Here is a 20,395-nt window from a genome sequence, read left to right as displayed (position 1 = left end):
GTTACATTGCAATAAGCAGAAACAGTGTGCTGCTGAGGAATACAAATAGTACCTCCAACGTTAGTGATGGACGATGCAAAGTAAGAGGTTCTTCACTGACCACTTAGGGGGTAAAATTAAACGTGCTGATCCCAAACTGTAGTGCAGTTCCCATTCTTAATATTTGCTTCCGCAAAGGAAAAAGAAGAAAGGAGGTCTTTTCAGTAACTGGCTATGATGATGGCTTTCTTCTTTGGGTGGTGATCTCCTGCCTTTTTACAGGCATTGCAATTCTGAAAGCCCGGGGCCGCCTTAATTCCAAAATTCTCTTTATTTCTCAAGGTCGCTCACTCCTTCATCTGAACTAGGCAACAGGCTGCAAAGTACCTGTCAGGGGCTCAGGAACAGAGGCACAGGGGAGGAAGGAAATGGAGAGCGAAGGGGAAGAATCTGAGGGCAGCATAGGGGAGTATGACAGTGGCCCGAGAGATTCCATTAGCTTCTCCAGCGGATCGGAAGATTCCCAGAAGGAGGCGCCGATGGTCAGGGCAAGGGGGGTCCCAGGGGGCACACACCAGAAACAGGGGGCCAGCGGGGACTCCCAAAGCAGCAGCGGGAGATCAGGACCAGCTTCCCCACCAGAGCGTAGTGGGGGGGGGGAAGAGTCCCATGTGTCAGGGCCAGCGTCTCCTCCAGCAGGGAGAGAAGATGAGTCAGGGCTGACCACGCCTCTATCGGAGAGTGGGGGAACGGAGGGGAGGTCAGGTCCAGCTAGCCTCCCCGAAGGGGGAAGCAGTGACAGGAGCAGTGTAACGGTCAGGAGGAAGGTTGCCGGCTGGGCGCGCACGCCAAGTTCGAATGTACAGGCGTGTGAGACAGCAGAAAACCCGGATTGGGAACCAGGTCCCAAAGCCCGCCGGAGGGAGGGGGAAGACTCAGGGGACTCAGCGTCAGAAGAGTCTAGGAAGGGCGAGACCCCAGCTGACAGGCGGACCCAGAGGAGGAAAGAGCAAAGGAAGAGGTGGAGCAAGGCTAGAGTCTTAAACTGGTGTCTGGGGGGAGGAGATTCAGACGGAGCTTCAGTGGTCTAGAGTTTCAGACGTAGAGCTGCGCGCTGCGGCTGTGAAAGTAAAACTGAACTTCAATAAAGACTTTTGTATATAACAACGAACCGGCGTTGGTCCTTTGTGAGCTGGGACCTCGGGCAGCTCTGACAGTACCATTTCAAGTCAGGCTTGAGGTTGGTTGTTGTTCAAGCCCGAACTAACCCACCTCTCTTGTTTTGACCGCTTGCAGCCTGAGCGCTTACAAGGTACTCACTACTCGGTCCAGTCTGATATCTGGAGCATGGGCCTCTCCCTGGTGGAGCTGTCGATTGGAAGGTATCCCATCCCTCCGCCAGATGCCAAGGAACTGGAAGCGATATTCGGCCGCCCCGTGTTCGATGGGGCAGAAGGGGAATCCCACAGCATCTCACCACGGCCCAGGCCCCCAGGACGCCCTGTTAGCGGTAGGCGTTGTATGAGGACGGGGGTGGGGGGTGGGAGGTGTTGTTGACGGTCATGTTTTAGTCACTGGGACTTGTTTCCCAGTGCAGGGTGCAAGAGCGAAACTGGGTCTGATCACTCTAGGTTAGCATTGCCAAGTTTGGTGTAGTGTGGTGAGAGCCAGTGTGGTGTAGTGGTTAAGAGCGGTAGACTCGTAATCTGGTGAATCGGGTTTGCTTCCTCGCTCCTCCACATGCAGCTGCTGGGTGACCTTGGGCCAGTCACCCTTCTCTGAAGTCTCTCAGCCCCACTCACCTCACAGAGTGTTTGTTGTGGGGGAGGAAGGGAAAGGAGAATGTTGGCCGCTTTGAGACTCCTTCGGGTAGTGATAAAGCAGGATATCAAATCCAAATCCAAGTTAATTTGGACCAGACGAAGGAGCCCTGACAGCGGCCTCCCGAAAACCTCTGTGAATGCTTGCAAGAAGTCTTGAGGCAGTTCAGTGTATTGGTTAGAGCAGGTGTGGGGAGCATCTGCCCCTCCCCAGTGTTGCTATATTATTATTATTTACTGGATTTATATACAGTGGTACCTCGGGTTACATACGCTTCAGGTTACAGACTCTGCTAACCCAGAAATAGGTTAAGAACTTTGCTTCAGGATGAGAACAGAAATCGTGCTCCAGCGGCGCGGCGGCAGCAGGAGGCCCCATTAGTTAAAGTGGTGCTTCAGGTTAAGAACAGTTTCAGGTTAAGAACGGACCTCCAGAATGAACGGACCTCCAGAATTAATTAAGTACTTAACCTGAGGTACTGCTGTAGTGCCCTATACCCAGGGGTCTCAGGGCGGTTCGCAGAATAAAATCAAGGTATAAAACCACAATAATAAAAATTAAAACAACAACCCAATAGCACCCCCCCCTCCCTCAAAAAACACATTTTAAAGGGGCATAGGATGTAAATCGGATCAACCAAGGGCCTGGTTAAAAAGGAATGTTTTTGCCTGGCGCCTAAAGGTGTATAGTGAAGGCGCCAGGCAAACTTCCCTGGGGAGAGCATTCCACAGACAGGGAGCCACTGCAGAGAAGGCCCCGTTCTCGTGTTGCTACCCTCTGAACCTCTCGAGGAGGAGGCACCTGAAGGAGAACATCGGAAGATGATCTGGGTAGGTTCATCTGGAAAGAGGCGGTCTTTGAGGTATTGCAGTCCTGAGCCATTTCAGGCTTTATAGGTCAAAACCAGCACTTTGAATTGGACCCGGAAACTAACCGGTAGCCAGTGCAGTCGGACCAGGATCGGTGTAATATGCTCAAACTGTCTTGCTCCGATGAGCAACCTGGCCGCTGAATTCCGCACCAGCTGAAGTTTCCGAACTGTCTTTAGAGGCATTGCAGTAATCTATATTGCTATTCCCACCCTGGTCATGTTTGCTAGGACTGATGGAAGTTGTAGTTCAGCAACATCTGGAGGGCAATAAACCTCCAGTCAGCCATAAAGGTCACTGGGTGACATTTGGCCCATCACTATCTTTTATCCTAACCTACATAAAAGTGGAGGAAGAATGAGATCCTTGAAAGAAAGCCAAAATATAAAGGTATTAATGGTAGAGGTAGCTTGCCCCCGTCACCCCTAATATCTGGTAATAGGAACTCCCTGCCCTCAAGCATAGGGGGTTGTATCCAGCTAACTCCTACACAGAGTCGATCTCTTGAAATTAATGGACCTGAATTAGAATCATAGAATTGGAATAGACCACAAGGGCCATCGAGTCCAACCCCCTGCCAAGCAGGAAACACCATCAGAGCACTCCTGACATAGGGTTGCCAAGCCTCTGCTTAAAGACCTCCAAAGAAGGAGACTCCACCACACTCCTTGGCAGCATATTCCACTGTCCAACAGCTCTTACCGTCAGGAAGTTCTGGTTGTCAAGCCTCCGCACGGAAATGCCGTTTACCTTCCCGCCGGAGCGGTACCTATTGATCTACTTGCACTTTGACGTGCTTTCGAACTGCTAGGTTGGCAGGAGCAGAGACCGAGCAACGGGAGTTCACCCCGTCACGGGGATTGGAACCGCCAACCTTCTGATCAGCAAGTCCTAGGCTCTGTGGTTTAACCCACAGCGCCACCCGCGTCCCTTCATGGGTAGGTAGATTAGTCTGAAAAAAGGCTCAGCAAATTTTTTTCGCACAGTGCTGGTCCACTGTTCCTCAGACCTTGTGGAGGGCTGGACTATTTTTTAATGGACAATTAGTCATGTCCATTAAAACTGAGTGAATCTGTTCTGAGTAGCCATGAATAGAAGGAACAGGTCTAATTTAAACATGCCTTGAGGGCTTTTTTTAATAGTCTGCTCCGCTCCACAAACGGACGTTGCACACAAATATTATAGCGACCACAAATCATAAAAAGGTATAATGTGTACAGCTTGCGTCAGTAAATTCAGATTTAAAAGATCAAGAGTGATTTAATACTCAAAAGCCGACCACCGTTACCTGTGCCGGAGGGAATTTTGCGGGCCTTCATATACAGATCTTAACCACTGGCTAGAGTCACTTCAAAAATTTCCTTTCCTTAATGGTTGTGCAAACAAAGTTGCCAATTAGGCAGCTCTTTAAGTGTAAATGTACTTTGCTTGATTAGCCAGGAGAGAGCTTGGTTTGGGTATGCTTCCAATTGAGACAAACCCATGCAATATAATGCATCATCATAATCATTATTAATTGGCTTATTTATATGCCACATTCTTCTACAAACCTCTCTCGTGTTTACTCTTGGCCTTTTCCCTGCCAGCACTGGGGGCATCTTATGTCCCTGTCAAGGTAGTATTTTAAGGCTCCTGAGCAGCGCATCGTTTGTAAGATTTCCTCCCAAAGGGGGTGTGAGAGAGAGAGACTAGGGCCACCTCCAATTAGACAGAGCCAATGCAATTTGGGTTGCAGCCAAAGCCTTGTACAGTGCTACCTCGGGTTACAGACGCTTCAGGTTACAGACTCCGCTAACCCAGAAATGGTACCTCGGGTTAAGAACTTTGCTTCAGGATGAGAACAGAAATCGCGCAGCGGCGGCAGCGGGAGGCCCCATTAGCTAAAGTGGTGCTTCAGGTTAAGAACAGTTTCAGGCTAAGAACGGACCTCCGGAACAAATTAAGTTTTTAACTCGAGGAACCACTGTAGTTCCGCTTCTGCAGTGCGACTCCACCTTCTTCTCTTCTTTCCCCTGCGCAGCCCTCCGATCTGCTCTGGGGGGTCTCCTCACCCTTCAGAAAAGATATTGAGGGTGCCAGGTGGCGCACCACACCCCCCCCCATTCAGGGGAGAGGATGGGGAAGTTCAATTGCAGAAGACTGCTGTTCCAGAACTGCCGTGTTCAATGCAACCCTCTTATTCCACACCGTCATGGAGTAGGAGAGCTTGCGGGGGGGGGTTCATATCTGACAACCAATATGCCTCTTTGGTTTCAGATGGCACATCGGTAGGTAAAGGGACCCCTGACCATTAGGTCTGGTTGTGACCGACTCTGGGGTTGCGGTGCTCATCTTGCTTTATTGGCCGAGGGAGCCGGCATACAGCTTCCGGGTCATGTGGCCAGCATGACTAAGCCGCTTCTGGCGAACCAGAGCAGCGCATGGAAACGCCGTTTACCTTCCCGCCAGAGCGGTACCTATTGATCTACTTGCACTTTGACATGCTTTCAAACTGCTAGGTTGGCAGGAGCAGGGACCGAGCAATGGGAGCTCACCCCATCGTGGGGATTTGAACCGCCAACCTTCTGATCGGCAAGTCCTAGGCTCTGTGGTTTAACCCACAGTGCCACCCGCATCCCTTTATGGGTGGGTAGATTAGTCTAAAAAGGGGGTCAGCAAACTTTTTCCGCACGGGGCTGGTCCACTGTCCCTCAGACCTTGTGGAGGGCTGGACTATTTTTTAAAAAAACTGAATTCCTATGCACACTGCGAGGGGGGCAAGTAGTCCTCCAACTCACCCACCCCCAGCCTTCTCGGTTTGCTGCCTGCCTCATTCACTGAAGGGCTGGCGGTGGTGGCGTATCCATTTAGCGTTCTCCCAATTTTCTTACACCACAGCCCCCAGTACACATCATCTCTCTTCCTAAACCCTCATCCAGCCAGGCAGCAAAAGCCTTGTGTGCGTTGTGACAAGTGCTTGGTGACGGGGAGCTGTTAAGTAGCGCAGCTTTCCCAAATGCACTGTCCCCAGGAGAAGGCTGTATGGTTTGTGTCCATACGTTGCACATATGCAACACCTTTGGGTGGTGTTCAGCCAAGTTTTACTCCGAGCAGACCTGTTGAAATTAATGGGCGTAAACTCAAGTCATGTTCGTTCTTTTCAGTGGGCCGGCTCTGAATAAAACCTAGCGGCTTGGGTGGGGCCAGTTGGTCACACAGCCAGTGTCCAGTGCTTGCTTTGACTCCGCTCTCTTGGTTCCTTTTTCTTCATGCAGGCCACGGGATGGACAGTCGACCTGCGATGGCTATCTTCGAATTGCTGGACTACATAGTTAATGAGGTTGGTGGCTTGATGAGGTTGGTTTTTGTGGGTTCTTTGCCGACATAGTTTTAAAAGGGGTGGGGGTGGGGACAGAAACAGTACCCAGACACATAGAGCTTAATATTTCAAAGCTCTCTTAAGCCACGAACAGTCTAAAAGAAGCAATATATCAATTTTTTAAAAGGTGCAGTGCAAAACCAATGGAACAGCAGTGTCAAAACACACAAAAGTACCGTATTTTTTTCACCATAACACTCACTTTTTTTCCTCCTAAAAAGTAAGGGGAAATGTCTGTGCGTGTTATGGAGGGAATGCGTACAGGTGGCATGCCTACGGATTTTCCTCCTCTAAAAACTATGTGCGTGTTATGGTCGGGTGCGTGTTATAGAGCAAAAAATACGGTAAATAAAGCTGAAATTCTGCGGACTCAAAAGCAGAGTCCAGCCTTATAGGTCAGGGGAAAGCCTGTGCGAAAAGGTAAGTCTGCGCCATACGCCTGAAGCAGCTGGCGGTTGCCACCTTGACGTGTGGCAAAGGGAAAGCTATTCCATAGAATGGGGCAGCGGCAGAAAATCCCTGTTTTCAGATCTCCGCCCTCACAGAATCCAGGGCCTGGTTTAATACCTGGCTTCTCGAGCAAGTAAACCCACATGCCTGTCTAGGGAGGCTGGCAAAAGTTGAGGTGTTTGGGACGTGGGTGGTGCTGTGGGTTAAACCACAGAGCCTAGGACTTGCCGATCAGAAGGTCGGCGGTTTGAATCCCCACGACGGGGTGAGCTCCCGTTGCTCGGTCCCTGCTCCTGCCAACCGAGCAGTTCGAAAGCACGTCAAAGTGCAAATAGATCAATAGGTACTGCTCTGTCGGGAAGGTAAATGGTGTTTCCGTGCGCTGCTCCGGTTCGCCAGAGCTTAATCTCTCCCGGTGAATTCACCAAGATTGGCCACATGACCCGGAAGCTGTACGCCGGCTCCCTCGGCCAATAAAGCGAGATGAGCGCCGCAACCCCAGAGTCGGCCACGACTGGACCTAATGGTCAGGGGTCCCTTTACCTTTAGCAAGCTGCGTGAAGTGCTGCCTAAATCATATTGCTTGCTCCCAGCTGTATGTGCATGGGTAGGAGACCCTGTGCCCCCCACAGGGACATTGGATTCCAGCTTCTATCGGACCCAGCCACCACGGCCAATGCCCCAGGGATCAAGGGAGCTGTAGGTATCAATGCCTGAAGAGCCACAGGTTCCCCATGCCTGCTTGTATGCCTTCCTAACCCTCCCTCCCCTTCCTTTTCCTTTAAAATTTACGAAGAAGCACCACAACCAGGGTATGAACGCTGCAAATTAAGCGAAACCCATTTTCGGCCCTGCCTACCTGCCCAGGGACGCGGGTGGCGCTGTGGGTTAAACCACAGAGCCTAGGACTTGCCGATCAGAAGGTTGGCGGTTCGAATCCCCGTGATGGGGTGAGGTCCCGTTGCTCGGTCCCTGCTCCTGCCAACCTAGCAGTTCGAAAGCATGTCATGTGCAAGTAGATAAATAGGTACCACTCCAGCAGGAAGGTAAACGGCGTTTCCATGTGCTGCTCTGGTTCGCCAGAAGCGGCATAGTCCTGCTGGCCACATGACCCGGAAGCTGTCTGCGGACAAACGCCGGCTCCCTCAGCCTATAGAGCGAGATGAGCATGCAACTCCAGAGTCGGTCAGGACTGGACCTAATGGTCAGGGGTAATTTTACCTTTACCTGCCCTGTTTGGCCTGAGAAGGCTGGCCCATGGAGCCCGAAAGGTTCCTCACCCCAGCAGCATGGGGACAGAGAGCAGGGTCAGCCTACAGGTTCACGTTGCACACCGCAGTGAGAATCCACAATTCACAAGGGCATAGGTTGCTGAGTTATTTGGGATCTCGAAGAGACGTGTGGTGTTATGTAAGACTTTGTGGACTAGGGAAAAAGCAGATGGACTTCGGAGACAGTCTGCAGAACAGACAGTCCTGGGCATCGGAGTCCCTGCAGAGCTGTGCTCTGCCTCCTACGTTTTCTGGCTCGTCTTTGCAATCTGTGAAGACTAGGCCCTTTTTCCTTTTTGAGGCAGAAGTCAAGATTCTCGGGACGTTCGTGTTCTCCGATCAGGGATTGCTGCTTTCGCATCAGTCCTGGGCCACTCTTGTGTTTAATAATAATAATAATAGGTAAAGGTAAAGGACCCCTGACAGTTAAGTCCAGTCGCAGACGACTCTGGGGTTGCAGCGCTCATCTCGCTTTACAGGCCAAGGGAGCCGGCGTTTGTCTGCAGACCGTTTTTCTAGGTCATGTGGCCAGCCGGAGCGGTACCTATTTATCTACTTGAACTTTCTGGCGTGGTTTCGAACTGCTAGGTTGGCAGGAGCTGGGGCCAAGCAATGAGAGAGAGCTCACCCATCGCAGGGATTCGAACTGCCAACATTATGATCGGCAAGCCCAAGAGGCTTAGTGGTTTATACCACAGCGCCACCCGCGTTCAACAATAATAATCATAATCATCATAATTAATAATTATAATGAAGATTTTATTATTTATACCCCGCCCATCTGGCTGGGTTTCCCCCAGCCGCTCTGGGCAGTTGCCAACAGAATATTAAAAACACGATAAAACATCAAACATTAAAAACTTCCCTGAACAGGGCTGCTTTCAGATGTCTTCTAAAAGTCTGATAGTTGTTTATTTCCTTGACATCTGGTGGGAAGGTGTTCCCACGACGGGATGGGCTCCCGTTGCTCGGTCCCTGCTCCTGCCAACCTAGCAGTTCGAAAGCATGCCAAAAAGTTCAAGTAGATAAATAGGTATCATTCCGGCGGGAAGGTAAACAGCATTTCCGTGCCCTGCTCTGGTTTGCCAGAAGCGGCTTAGTCCTGCTGGCCACATGACCTGGAAGCTGTACTCCGGCTCCCTCGGCCAATAAAGCGAGATGAGCACCACAACCCCAGAGTCGGCCACGACTAGACCTAATGGTCAGGGGTCCCTTTACCTATATATATATCTTGTTAAAACTTGGAATTGCACATTTATTTATTTTTTAAAGCTTTAGCATCCAGCACGCAGCACATTACAGTCGCTAAATGGGCAAAATAAATTAAGTGGTTCTCCAAGACGCTCTGCAATATTCAGGTGGCCGGTGGGGGGGGGATTTGGCATGCCAGCCCACGCCTGATAATGATTTGACCCATGGAGCCTTTATTGCAACCCCTGCCCATCTTTTATTCCCCTCCCCATCCATTGCCTCCCATCACCCCGGCTGCTTTTCTCAGTGGCGTCTACTTTTCCTGGGACATGTCTTAACATCTGTGTTCCTTTTCCTCCCCTCTTATCTCCAGCCACCTCCAAAGCTGCCAAACGGGGTTTTCACTCAAGAGTTCCAGGAGTTTGTAAATAAATGGTAAGCGTTTGCTTTCATCGGTGTGGGGTGTTCAAACCCCAGTGGGCCGAGAGGGGAAGCATCTCCTCTTCCAAATGCACACGGCCACAAATGCCGCAGTTCCCCAAGCTTTCCGGGGAGCGAGAACCGGTCTCTGCCAATGATATTTTCTCCCCTTTACAGTTTTACGCAACAGCTTGTTAACTTTTACTGTGCAATTCTATCCATGTACTCAGGGGTAAGCCCTGCTTAACTCAGAGAAGCTTATTTCCAGGTACTTTTTTGAGGGTGTTTAGGATAGAGCCTTCATGACTGGGGTGTCCTCTAGACCAGAGGTCGGCAACCTAAGGGCGCCATTTCTCCCCCCCCCCCCCCGACATTTGTCGCCCTATCCCTCACCGCGGCAGAACCTCCTCCATCCTCCTGGTGCAGCAAATCGCCAACCAATTGCCTGCTAAGGTTTAAGGCCCTGGCCAATGGGTGAGCGGCGGCTGCGTGTGGCCGAGAGGAGGAAGGGGTCTGTTTGCTTATATATATTTTGAGGGTGGGGGTGAGTTAGTGCAGCCAATGGAACTGTACAAGGACCCACCAAAAGTATGGCAGTGCTGATAACCTAAAGAGTGTGTACAGAAATATTGTAAAAATAATGAATGTTAGAAAAATGTTGGAATGAAGTTATATGGCTTTAGTAGAAATGATATAAGGAATTAAGTATAAATAGAAATAGAGTAAAAGTATAAATAGAAATAGAGTAAATAGAGGGAAAAATAAGATTAGAATATGTTAAGATAATTATAGGATAGAAAACAGAGGAAGATGGAAAGGAATTGCTGAAACAATTAATAGAAGTGGAATACAGAAAGGGAGGCGTGAGGAGGTCGTGGAAATAAGGGAATGAAAGTTAAGATATTGAAACTGTTTTGTGTTTTAAATGGTTTGCGCCTTGTTTTGTTAATCTTATGTTTTTTCTCTTTTTTTCTTTGCTTTTTCTTTTTTGTTTTTTCTGTTCTATTGTGTTCAAATGGTTGGAAAATCAATAAATATTATTTATTTTAAAAAAGATAACTTAAAGAGTGTGGCCTTGCAAAGGCAACCTTTGCCTTTTAAAAAAATAAATCTGATTTTTTTTCCCCCTCCTTGTCCCACACAGCTTAATTAAAAACCCTGCTGAACGGGCAGATTTGAAGAAGCTGATGGTAAGTCGATAAGGATTCCATATATGCACAGTCGGGGCCGGCCCACCCCTGAGGCAAGGTGGTGCGACCGCCTCGGGTGGCAGGATCCGCAGGGGCAGCAGACCCAGCCTCCAAGGAACCAGCAGCTGCATCGCCCTGCCTCAGGCGCCAAAACGTCTTGGGCCGGTGCTGCTACGCATGTTGCGTCCAAATGAATTCAGAATCTCAAGTCCAGCTCCCAGCAAATGCAAAGTTCTTCAACTGGAATCAGTTAAGCATTTTGCATGTGATTATTACCCCTTTTCCTATACCGTATTTTTTGCTCTGTAAGACTCACTTTCTCCCTCCTAAAAAGTAAGGGGAAATGTGTGTGAGTCTTATGGAGCGAATGCAGGCTGCGCAGCTATCCCAGAAGCCAGGACAGCAAGAGGGATTGCTGCTTTCACTGCGCAGCGATCCCTCTTGCTGTTCTGGCTTCTGAGATTCAGAATATTTTTTTTCTTGTTTTCCGCCTCCAAAAACTAGGTACGTCTTGTGGTCTGGTGCGTCTTATAGAGCGAAAAATACGGTGTTTCTGTTCAGGGCAGAATGGCGAATGGCTGGGCATTGATGGATGGAAGAGGAATCTCCATTCCTCCAGCCTCCGAAACAGGTGTGGGCAACCTTTAGCCCACCAGATGTTGCTCCCATTAGCCCCAGGAGGCATGGCCAGGCTGAGGATAATGGGAGTTGTAGTTCAGCAACATCCGCAAGTCCTAAGGTGGTTCCCTCCCCCCCAACACTGCTCTCAAACTTTACCCAGGCACCGCTCCACAAGCTCTGCAGCTTTATCTTCAACTCCGTCTGGCCTAGAAACTCAACGCATGAAATGGAAACCGAGGTTGCTCCGCGCCTTGCAATATTTAGACGCACACCTTACGATGCCGCAAGTTCGCCTCTGCCTTGCCCTGGCATCCTCGGGAGCTGTTTCTTGGGGATGTTGAATTCCTTAATCCATACCAGATCCCTCAGTTGTCTGTGAAAGGCACTAGAGCAGGGGGACTGAGGAACCTTTGGCCCTCCGGGCGTTTAAGAATCATAGAATCATAGAGTTGGAAGAGACCACAAGGGCCATCGAGTCCAACCCCCTGCCAAGCAGAAAACACCATCAGAGCACTCCTGACATATGGTTGTCAAGCCTCTGCTTAAAGACCTCCAAGGAAGGAGACTCCACCACACTCCTTGGCAGCAAATTCCACTGTCAAACAGCTCTTACTGTCAGGAAGTTCTTCCTAATGTTTAGGTGGAATCTTCTTTCTTGTAGTTTGGATCCATTGCTCCGTGTCCGCTTCTCTGGAGCAGCAGAAAACAACCTTTCTCCCTCCTCTATGTGACATCCTTTTATATATTTGAACATGGCTATCATATCACCCCTTAAGCTCCTCTTCTCCAGGCTAAACATGCCCAGCTCCCTTAGCCGTTCCTCATAAGGCATCGTTTCCAGGCCTTTGACCATTTTGGTTGCCCTTCTCTGGACACGTTCCAGTTTGTCAGTGTCCTTCTTGAACTGTGGTGCCCACAACTGGACACAGTACTCCAGGTGAGGTCTGACCAGAGCAGAATACAGTGGCACTATTACTTCCCTTGATCTAGATGCTATACTCCTATTGATGCAGCCCAGAATTGCAGTGGCTTTTTTAGCTGCTGCGTCACACTGTTGGCTCATGTCAAGTTTGTGGTCAACCAAGACTCCTAGATCCTTTTCACATGTACTGCTCTCAAGCCAGGTGTCCCCCATCTTGTATTTGTGCCTCTCATTTTTTTTTTGCCCAAGTACAATATTTTACATTTCTCCCTGTTAAAATTCATCTTGTTTGTTTTGGCCCAGTTCTCTAATCTGTCAAGGTTTCCTGGACTACAACTCCCATCACTCCCAAGCTGTTCTTCGGGGTGTGGCTGATGGGAAGTGGAGTCCAGCAGCAGCAGCCGGGGTACCCAATTGTCCCCTTGCCCTGCGCCAGGTCATTCTTGCTTCAGGGCAGTGACATTGTCCCACAGTGGACAGTGTGCTCAGGTGGTTCCGATCCCCAGCAGAGCTGCAACGTGACTCTGTGCATTCGTTGGATCGCAGTTCTGAGCTACAGTTAAAAGGGGGAGGAGGTTTCATGCCAGCACCATCAGCCTGACTTCCCCTAATTGTTTACTTTACCCCCTCCCCTCCAAAAACAGCAACGCAAAAGCCTGTAGTGCAAATACCCACTAGCTTTTTCTTACCTGTATGCTTGCGATTTGCCTACACCTGAACAACCACTGTATTTTTCGCTCTATAGGATGCACCGGACCATAGGACGCAGCTTGTTTTAGAGGGGGAGAACAGGAAAAAAATTCTCCCCCTCTCTGCGCAGCGCTCCTTCAGGAGAAACGGAGCCCCTTCCATTTCTCCTCCCGCTTCGCTGAAGGGGTGCTGCGCAGAGAGGGAAAACTGTGCAACGCCTCCAGCAAACCGAAGCCTGAATTCCCGCTGCGCTCCGGGGGCTTCAGGCTGCTTCAGCGAAAGCAACGTGAAGCCTCCAGAGCGCGGGGGGAGCACTCGAAGGCTTTGTGTTGCTATCGCTGAAGCCAAGGAGCCTGCATTCGCTCCATAAGACGCACACACATTTCCCCTTCATTTTTGGAGGGGGAAAGTGCATCCTATAGAGCGAAAAATATCGATTATTGTTATTACTATCGATCGCTGGGCGAGGTCAGTTCTGCATTGGCTGTCCCTGCCAGTTGAGAAAAATGGAGAGGGAGGGGGCGGTTAACTCCTATTGAGGCTGTTTCGTAGAACAGGATTGAGGCCTTCTCACAAGCTGTGGAGTGGAGAGCTCGATTCTGCTCAGTGCTGCTTCATCAACACACCCGGGGAACCGACTTCCTCGGGAGGTGATGGACTCTCCTTCCTTGAAGGTTTTTAAGCAGAGCTTGGGGGGCCACCTGTCATGGATGCTTTATCCAAGACTTTTGTATTGCAAGGGGTTGGACTGGATGACCCTCGGCGTCCCTTCCACCTCTATGATTCTATTAAATTTCCTGCGGGGAACACAGGGGCCAAGCTGCGTATCTCTCACACCTGTGGCCCTCCAGATATTGGTGGGAAACAGTTCCTATGTGCCCTTGATCACTGGCCATGCTAGAAAACGTTGGGAGTCCCAACAGCATCTGAGAGCTGCAAGTTCTTCCTCTCTCTTACGGAGCCGGGTCCCTGGCTGCTTGGCTCCCTCTGCAGGCCACGCCAGGAGTGTTCCGATGGCTGTGTTTGTGGAAGCTTTCTGTGACTGCAAGCCACGCGTTTCGCTTCTAACTGATGATGTGAGTCTAGCCCAACTTTCCACACCAAGTGAGCTGCAAGAGTACCTTGACACTGGAGTCTGTAGTTCGCACAGTGCCTTGTCGTGTGGGGAGCAAGGTCAAAATCTGACTGCCACCCCCAGTGGCTTCCCATAGTTGGCTAAGCAAGGTGCAGGGCTTTGGGAAGAACTAGGACCTGTTGGAGACCTCATGCCTCATTCCTAAAGCCCAGGACCTTGTTTGCCCAAGGGGGCAGGGTGCCAGATGTTGCGGAGGGCTGCCAGAAAGACCTTGAGGGCTAGAGGCTTCCCTACTCCGCTAGCTGATTTGGCGAAGACCTGGATATGCATAAGCTTCTGCTCATTTCTATAATAATAATAAATAATAATAAATTTTATTTATACCCCGCCCTCCCCAGCCAGGGCGGCTGACAACCAATAATAAAAAGTTGATTAAAATACAGTTTAAAAAAGCAAGATTAAAATACAACATTGAAACATTAAGATGCAGCCTCTTCACAGGAGGAGAAAGGAAAAAAGAAAGAGGGGGAGGGAATCAAACTGATTCCAAGGCAAAGGCCAGGCGAAACAACTCGTGTCTTACAGGCCCTGCGGAAAGAAATCGGATCCCGCAGGGCCCTGGTCTCATGGGACAGAGCGTTCCACCAGGCCGGGGCCAGTGTTGAAAAGGCCCTGCCCCTGGTTGAGGCTAATCTGACTTCCTTAGGGCCCACGACCTCTAGGCTGTTGCTATTTATGAACTTTAAGGTCCTCCGTGGGGCATATCGGGAGAGGCGGTCCCAAAGGTACAAGGGTCCTAGGCCGTTGTTTATTTGTTCATGAAATCTCTACCCTGGCCTTTCCTCCCAGAGGAGCCCAGGGTGGCAAACGTCAGAATGTTAAAACAGTGCCATTTTAAATAAATAAATAAACGTCCATTACGATAGGGTTACTTAAAATTCACCGGTTGCCCCTTTTTTCTTTTTCTTCTTTTTAAACCACGGGGTAACACAAAGCAACTTAACAATAGATGAACACCGAAACCGGAACAAAAGAAACGTCTGAAAAGACGATCCTGTTTAGGCGTGATCGAAACGTCCCACCCACCTACCCAAGGAAACCGCAGATAGCTAGGAGCCCAAGGCCTGGCGGAAAGGAAATGTTCTTTTGCTGAGCTGCTCTGTGTAATTATGGTGCCGGACAAGCCTCCATTGTGGAGAGCGTTCCACAAGCAGGGAGCCACCACTGAAAAGGCCCGTTCTCGTGTTGCCACCCTGGAGGGAATAATAAAAAATAAATAAATCTGAAAACATACTATGCCTTGTAACGTAGGCAGAGCTTTGCGAGAAGGTTTCCAAGTGTATGTTTTGATGTTTACACCTCTTTTTTTCTCCTTTTCCAGAATCACGCCTTTATCAAGCGCTCCGAAGTGGAAGAGGTGGATTTCGCCGGCTGGCTGTGTAAGACGCTGCGGTTGAACCAGCCCAGCACTCCCACCCGCACCGCCATGTGACCGCCAAGCAAGCCGCCGCCTTCCCCTCTACTCCTCTTCCTCCTCCTCTTGTGCATCTTGCTTGTCTGCTGTCGTCCGCCACCCTTCAGCAGAAGAAGAGAACCCGCCTCTCTCGGCCAGCCTCTCCTCCGCGACCTTTTCTTCTTTATTTTTGGCTCCGGAACAGCAAAGGCGCCGCCGTTCGGAAGCTGCCCGGTCACCATCCAGACAGAGCAGAAAGCGGGCTTGCTTCACCCTCTTCCTGTTCCGTTGTCCGGCTCCATCCCTCTCCCCGCAGCTGAGTGTGGATCTCTTCAGAGCTTCTGACTCTGGGCAAGGGATTGGGGAGGGGGGCGGGTTATGTGCAGCAGCGGCGAGCTGCTTTTTCCTTTTACGTTTGTGTCACCAGTTTTGGGGGAAAGGGACAGGCTGTGCCTTCTTTCCTTTCTCTGCACTTGCTTCCTGGGTGGGGGGCCTGAGAGGCGCAGGCAGAGGCTTACCAGACGGGTGCTGCAGATGGGTGGAGACACATGGTGCAGCTTGGGTGGAAGTGGGCCGATTGGCCAACGGAGCAGCGTGGCAGCTCCGCCGGCCGGGGCTCGGGTCCTTCCTAGAGCCTGCGAGAGGACCGTGCGATTTTAAGGAAGTTTGTGTTTGGTGGTTGAGAAGCTAGCAGTCAATTCCTTCCCATTCTCTCCTCCTCCTCCTCCTCTTCCCCTCCCCGCGGTTCCTGCATTCAGTTTCTTTACGAGAGAAGTTTTTAGTTCAACTTGCCCTCTGTGTGTTTGTGGGAGAGGGAACGTCCACGGCTTCAAGGCGAACGTGGAACCGTCTTCACGTGTGTGTGTGAGTGTGTAATTTTTACGTACAAATGCAACAGGGGTTGTATCCGGCGCTAGTCGTGCTTGGCGTAGACCCGCTGAAATTTGCAGACATGCCCATTTTGTGTCCCTGCGTTTCGGTGGGTCTGTTCTGGGTTGGGCCTCGCTGCATGCAGCCCCACCCGTGCCCCGTGGAAATTGTGTCGTCATTACAAAATGGGGGTGGGGGGCAGCAGTCCACACGCTGCTTCTCCAAAGACGTGTCGGTTTTAAAGCCATCTCCTTCCAGTTTTAACAGAGTGCTTTATTTCTGAAATCAGTGTGCACTAACTCATCAAGTGGAGGATGGAGGTCAATAGTCCTCTGCGGGTATTTATTGGAGAAGAATCACAGCTGCTAATTCTTGACGGCGGAGCTGGCGCAAAGGCCGCCTCTTCCTCTCCAGCGCACGCTCGGTGTGTGTTATTCCTCGGGCCTTGCAGCGGAGGCATCGCTCTCCCGATAAAGGTGCCGTCTCCTTGGTACTGGCGTTGCTACGTCTCTGTTTCCGAGAGTGTGCGATTTAATGGTGAAAGAGTCCTGTGCTGCAATTGGATGCTTCTCAGTGTCTTGTTGCTGCTGCTGCCCTCCATAGCTCAGAGGAGCCCTCACCTCTGGAGCAGGTGAACTGGAAGAAAAGCTGTTGGTGGTTAGGCTGCCTCTCTCCCCTCCTGCCCCCCAGTCCTTCTGCTGCCCCTCATCCCCAATCTTAACAGATCCTTCTTTAAACTTCCATCTCTCTCTCTCTCTAACTCCCTCCCTCCTTCTTTCATTTCCAGTTAATTCCTTTACCATTTTTGGCTTTTCGCTGTCCAGGTTTATGAGTGAGACCCAATACACACTTCCCCTACAGCCCATTTTCTTTCTTTTTTTTAAAAAAAAAAGCATGAAAAAGGAGCGTCGGGTGCTTCAAAGTTCTCCAGCACCTCGCGGTCGATAAGGTTTTGTTCTCCTTGAATGCCGGGCCCTCTGCCATTCCGGGAAGTGTGGGAACCGGCATCCGGCCGGCCAAAGTGCCCACCCCCCACCCCTTCAATTCCAGCAGGTAAGGAAGCCACAGCTGGGTGGCTGAACCAGGCGGAGTCCCCAGATCGGGGCTTGCTGAGGGTGATGTTGAAGAGGCGCTGGCCATGTTCTGTCTTTGCTTGGGTTTGCGCCTTGGGATGACTTGGTGCAGGCCAAGTGACAGGTGGGCTGACGGGCGAGTCACTCGGCCACAACAGAAGCCGGCAGCTTGCAGTGGTACCACTGCTTTCCTGTTAGCTCACCTTGCTAGGAACCCTGCAAAAAACCCCATCTAAGGTGAAGCTGCTTTTAAAAGACACGGCTGCCTTGAGCTCCCCGACGCAAGGGATGAATAAGTTTTCCCCAGCCTGTCTTGGCACTTGCCTCTCGAAAGGCGGCAGAGCCGGTGGGTATCTTGGCATCCGTGCATGGCACGACCGGCTAGCATGGTTGGCAAGTGCTTCAGGAGAGAGAAAGGCCCAGTTCGACAACCGAATGCCTCCCTCCAGGAGTCCGCACCATGATGTCTCCCAACATGTTTCCCAGAGCGTCTCCGTGTGGGTAGGGGAACTTTGTGGAGTGCCTACCCTTGGGGGTGGGATTTTGGAATGCCTTCCCAAAATTCCCAAAGGTTATTGGGTTGCCAGGAGCAAAAGGCTCTCCCTCTATTGGCACTGCGACCTTAAATCCCTGGGACTCTGCAGAGATAGGGACACAGAACAACATTTAACCACAAGTCGGAGGCGCAATTCTTGACTTTGGTGAACTGGGCTGGTTTCTTGCATTCAGGACTTGGTGGGGCAAGGTGCCTTTTCTCTCTCCCAAGCCCTTCTCAGAGAAATCCCCTACCCCACTCAAAATAATAATAATAATTCACTCTTCTCTCACCGAACCCTCTCCCCATATACTCGTTTTTGCTTTCAAGAGTCTGCAAACTTCCTTCTGTTTTTCGGTGGCTTGTCTGTGAAGGATATTTGAGTATCAGTGCTTTCCATCGATTCCCACCCGATTGCAGGGCAAAGATGCAAGCTTTGCACGAAACTTTGAGAGAGAGAAACTGAGCCCATGTGTGTCTCTTCACTGCCTTGAGTTTTTCTTCTCTCCCGCAACCCCGCCCCCCCGGACTCCTAGCATCTGATACGATCTAAAAGGGGAGGCGAACAGGACCCCCACAAGCCGACGAAGACTGCTGGGAAGATAACCCAGGCCAGGGGAGAGACCCTGTGTTTCCCCCCCCACTGATCCATGTTTTGCTGCTGATTGTGGATACGGAATATACTGGGTATGGAACGAAAGCAAAATAAAAACGGACTGTGCATTTTATTTCCCCTTCTAAATAGTGTAAGTGACTCGATCGTGGATTTGAAACACAACATTTGGAAGGCGTTCCACCCCACCCCTTTTAACCTCGCAGTTGCTCTTATTTGGTGTGCTTTCTAAGCGAGACTGACCATGTCGTTGCCGTCTTCATAAAGCAGCAAGGGAGAAAGATGGGTGGATTCTCCTGTGGGGTGGAGATTTACTGCGTGTGTAAAGAGCAGCTGGGGGAAACTTGCAAATTTTCAATCCTCTTTAAGCGGGCCGAAGGAAATGGGAAGAGACCCCCTTAGCAGATCTATAGGCGACATTTCTTGGGTGGGGTGGTCAGGGAGGGGGAGGCCTTCTGTAACTCAAGTCTTTTCCCCCCTCAAACTATAATTTGAAATCCATTCCCGCAGCCAGATCCCTTCCACTTTGACACTGTCTGACAGCTGATTTAATTCCCCCCCTCCCCTCACTCCAAGTGCAAACGTTAGTTTTATCAAATGGGGTAACTCCTGAGGATCTGAATGTATAATATTCAGTGTTTGAGTTAAAAGTTGTCAATGAACTTAGTGGGATCATGTGATCTAATTACTGTACTTTTTTTTTTTCATAATGCTTATATATATCTGAACAGTGAGGCTTTTGCTGGGTGTGTGTGGGGGGGTGCATTTTACGGTTCAAAAAGATTTTTTTTTGTTATGTTTCCTTTTACGGCTTTGGTTTCTTGGGGAAGGGGTGTTTAAGAATGTGCTGAGTGTTTTGACGGTGCTTTTTTTTTTTTAAAGAAACTATTTTCACCATGGGGAGAAGAAATAAATGGCACTTTACATTAAGAAGCCTGGTTTCCTGTGGATTTTTGTTCGCAGTGTGTGATCCGAGAGGCCAAGGAAGAGCCACCCAAATGCCTCAGTTATGCTTTGTTTTGCAAAGTTTTTCTTAGTTTATCGCCTATTAGTACAGCAAAAAATGGGTAAGCACAACCCACCATTGTTAATAATAATAATAATAATTTTTTATTTATACCCCGCCCTTCCCAGTTCAGGAAACCGGACTCAGGGTGGCTAACCACAAATTTAAAACACTTAATTGATGCTACACAAAAAACACACACATAAAATACGATATAAAGTGTAAATAACAATAAAATCAAAAATCAATTTAGGGGGGAAATCCATCCAATAAACATTAGATGATCACCAGGACTAGCTGGCTAAATTAGTCCCACTTGGGCCAGCGAGGAGACCAGAGGAGAATTAGCTGTGGGATCCCAGAGCGGGGAATCTTCATAAAAAGGGGAGGGGGAGGGAAGGAAGGGGAACAAAAGATCAGGCTAAGTTCAAATTGAAACCAGGCGAAATAGTTCTGTCTTACAGGCCCTGCGGAAAGAAGTTAAATCCTGCAGGGCCCTGGTCTCCTGGGACAGAGCATTCCACCAGGTCGGAGCCATCACTGAGAAGGCCCTGGCCCTGGGGGAGGATAGTCTGACTTCCTTAGATAGCTGCAGGAAGCTTCTTTTGCAAGTCCACCACACATGAAGGAACATTCAACTTCTTGCATCTCCAACACTTACCGTATTTTTCTGTCTATAAGATGCCCCCATGTATTTTGGGGGACTCAGATTTAAGAAAATGGGGGGGGGGACACTATCCGTGTATAAGACATCCCCTAATTTTGGACATTATTTTTTTAGGGGGGAAACCTAGTCTTCTACATGGAAAAATACGGTATCTGATTCAGTCTTATACATCTTGGCAAGCCTGCTTGGAGTTAGAGAACAGCTGCGAATCATTTTCAGGTAGTTCCCCTTCACATTCCGAATTTGTATTTCCACATCCCAATCATTTGGACGACTTGAACCAAACACAAACCAAACTAGCGTGTTTTGTAAAGCGACGAA

At 49.9% G+C, this 20,395-nt stretch overlaps 1 protein-coding gene across 1 annotated transcript in view; it reads left to right on the top strand.

Annotated features, from left to right (window-relative positions):
* MAP2K2 (mitogen-activated protein kinase kinase 2) overlaps window positions 1-19,334 on the top strand; it is a 36,713-nt gene extending 17,379 nt beyond the window's left edge. Inside the window, exons 7-11 of the mRNA XM_082206575.1 lie at window positions 1,276-1,489; window positions 5,924-5,988; window positions 9,313-9,374; window positions 10,504-10,549; window positions 15,239-19,334. Coding sequence (XP_082062701.1) covers window positions 1,276-1,489; window positions 5,924-5,988; window positions 9,313-9,374; window positions 10,504-10,549; window positions 15,239-15,349 — 498 coding nt within the window. The 3' untranslated portion in view covers window positions 15,350-19,334. The remainder of the gene's footprint in view (window positions 1-1,275; window positions 1,490-5,923; window positions 5,989-9,312; window positions 9,375-10,503; window positions 10,550-15,238) is intronic.
* Window positions 19,335-20,395: the final 1,061 nt, after the last annotated feature.

The sequence above is a fragment of the Podarcis vaucheri genome (genome assembly GCF_965113315.1).
Source record: "Podarcis vaucheri genome assembly, chromosome: 18".
Classification (NCBI taxonomy): Eukaryota; Metazoa; Chordata; class Lepidosauria; order Squamata; family Lacertidae; genus Podarcis; species Podarcis vaucheri.
This window is presented reverse-complemented; position numbering and strand designations above follow the sequence as displayed.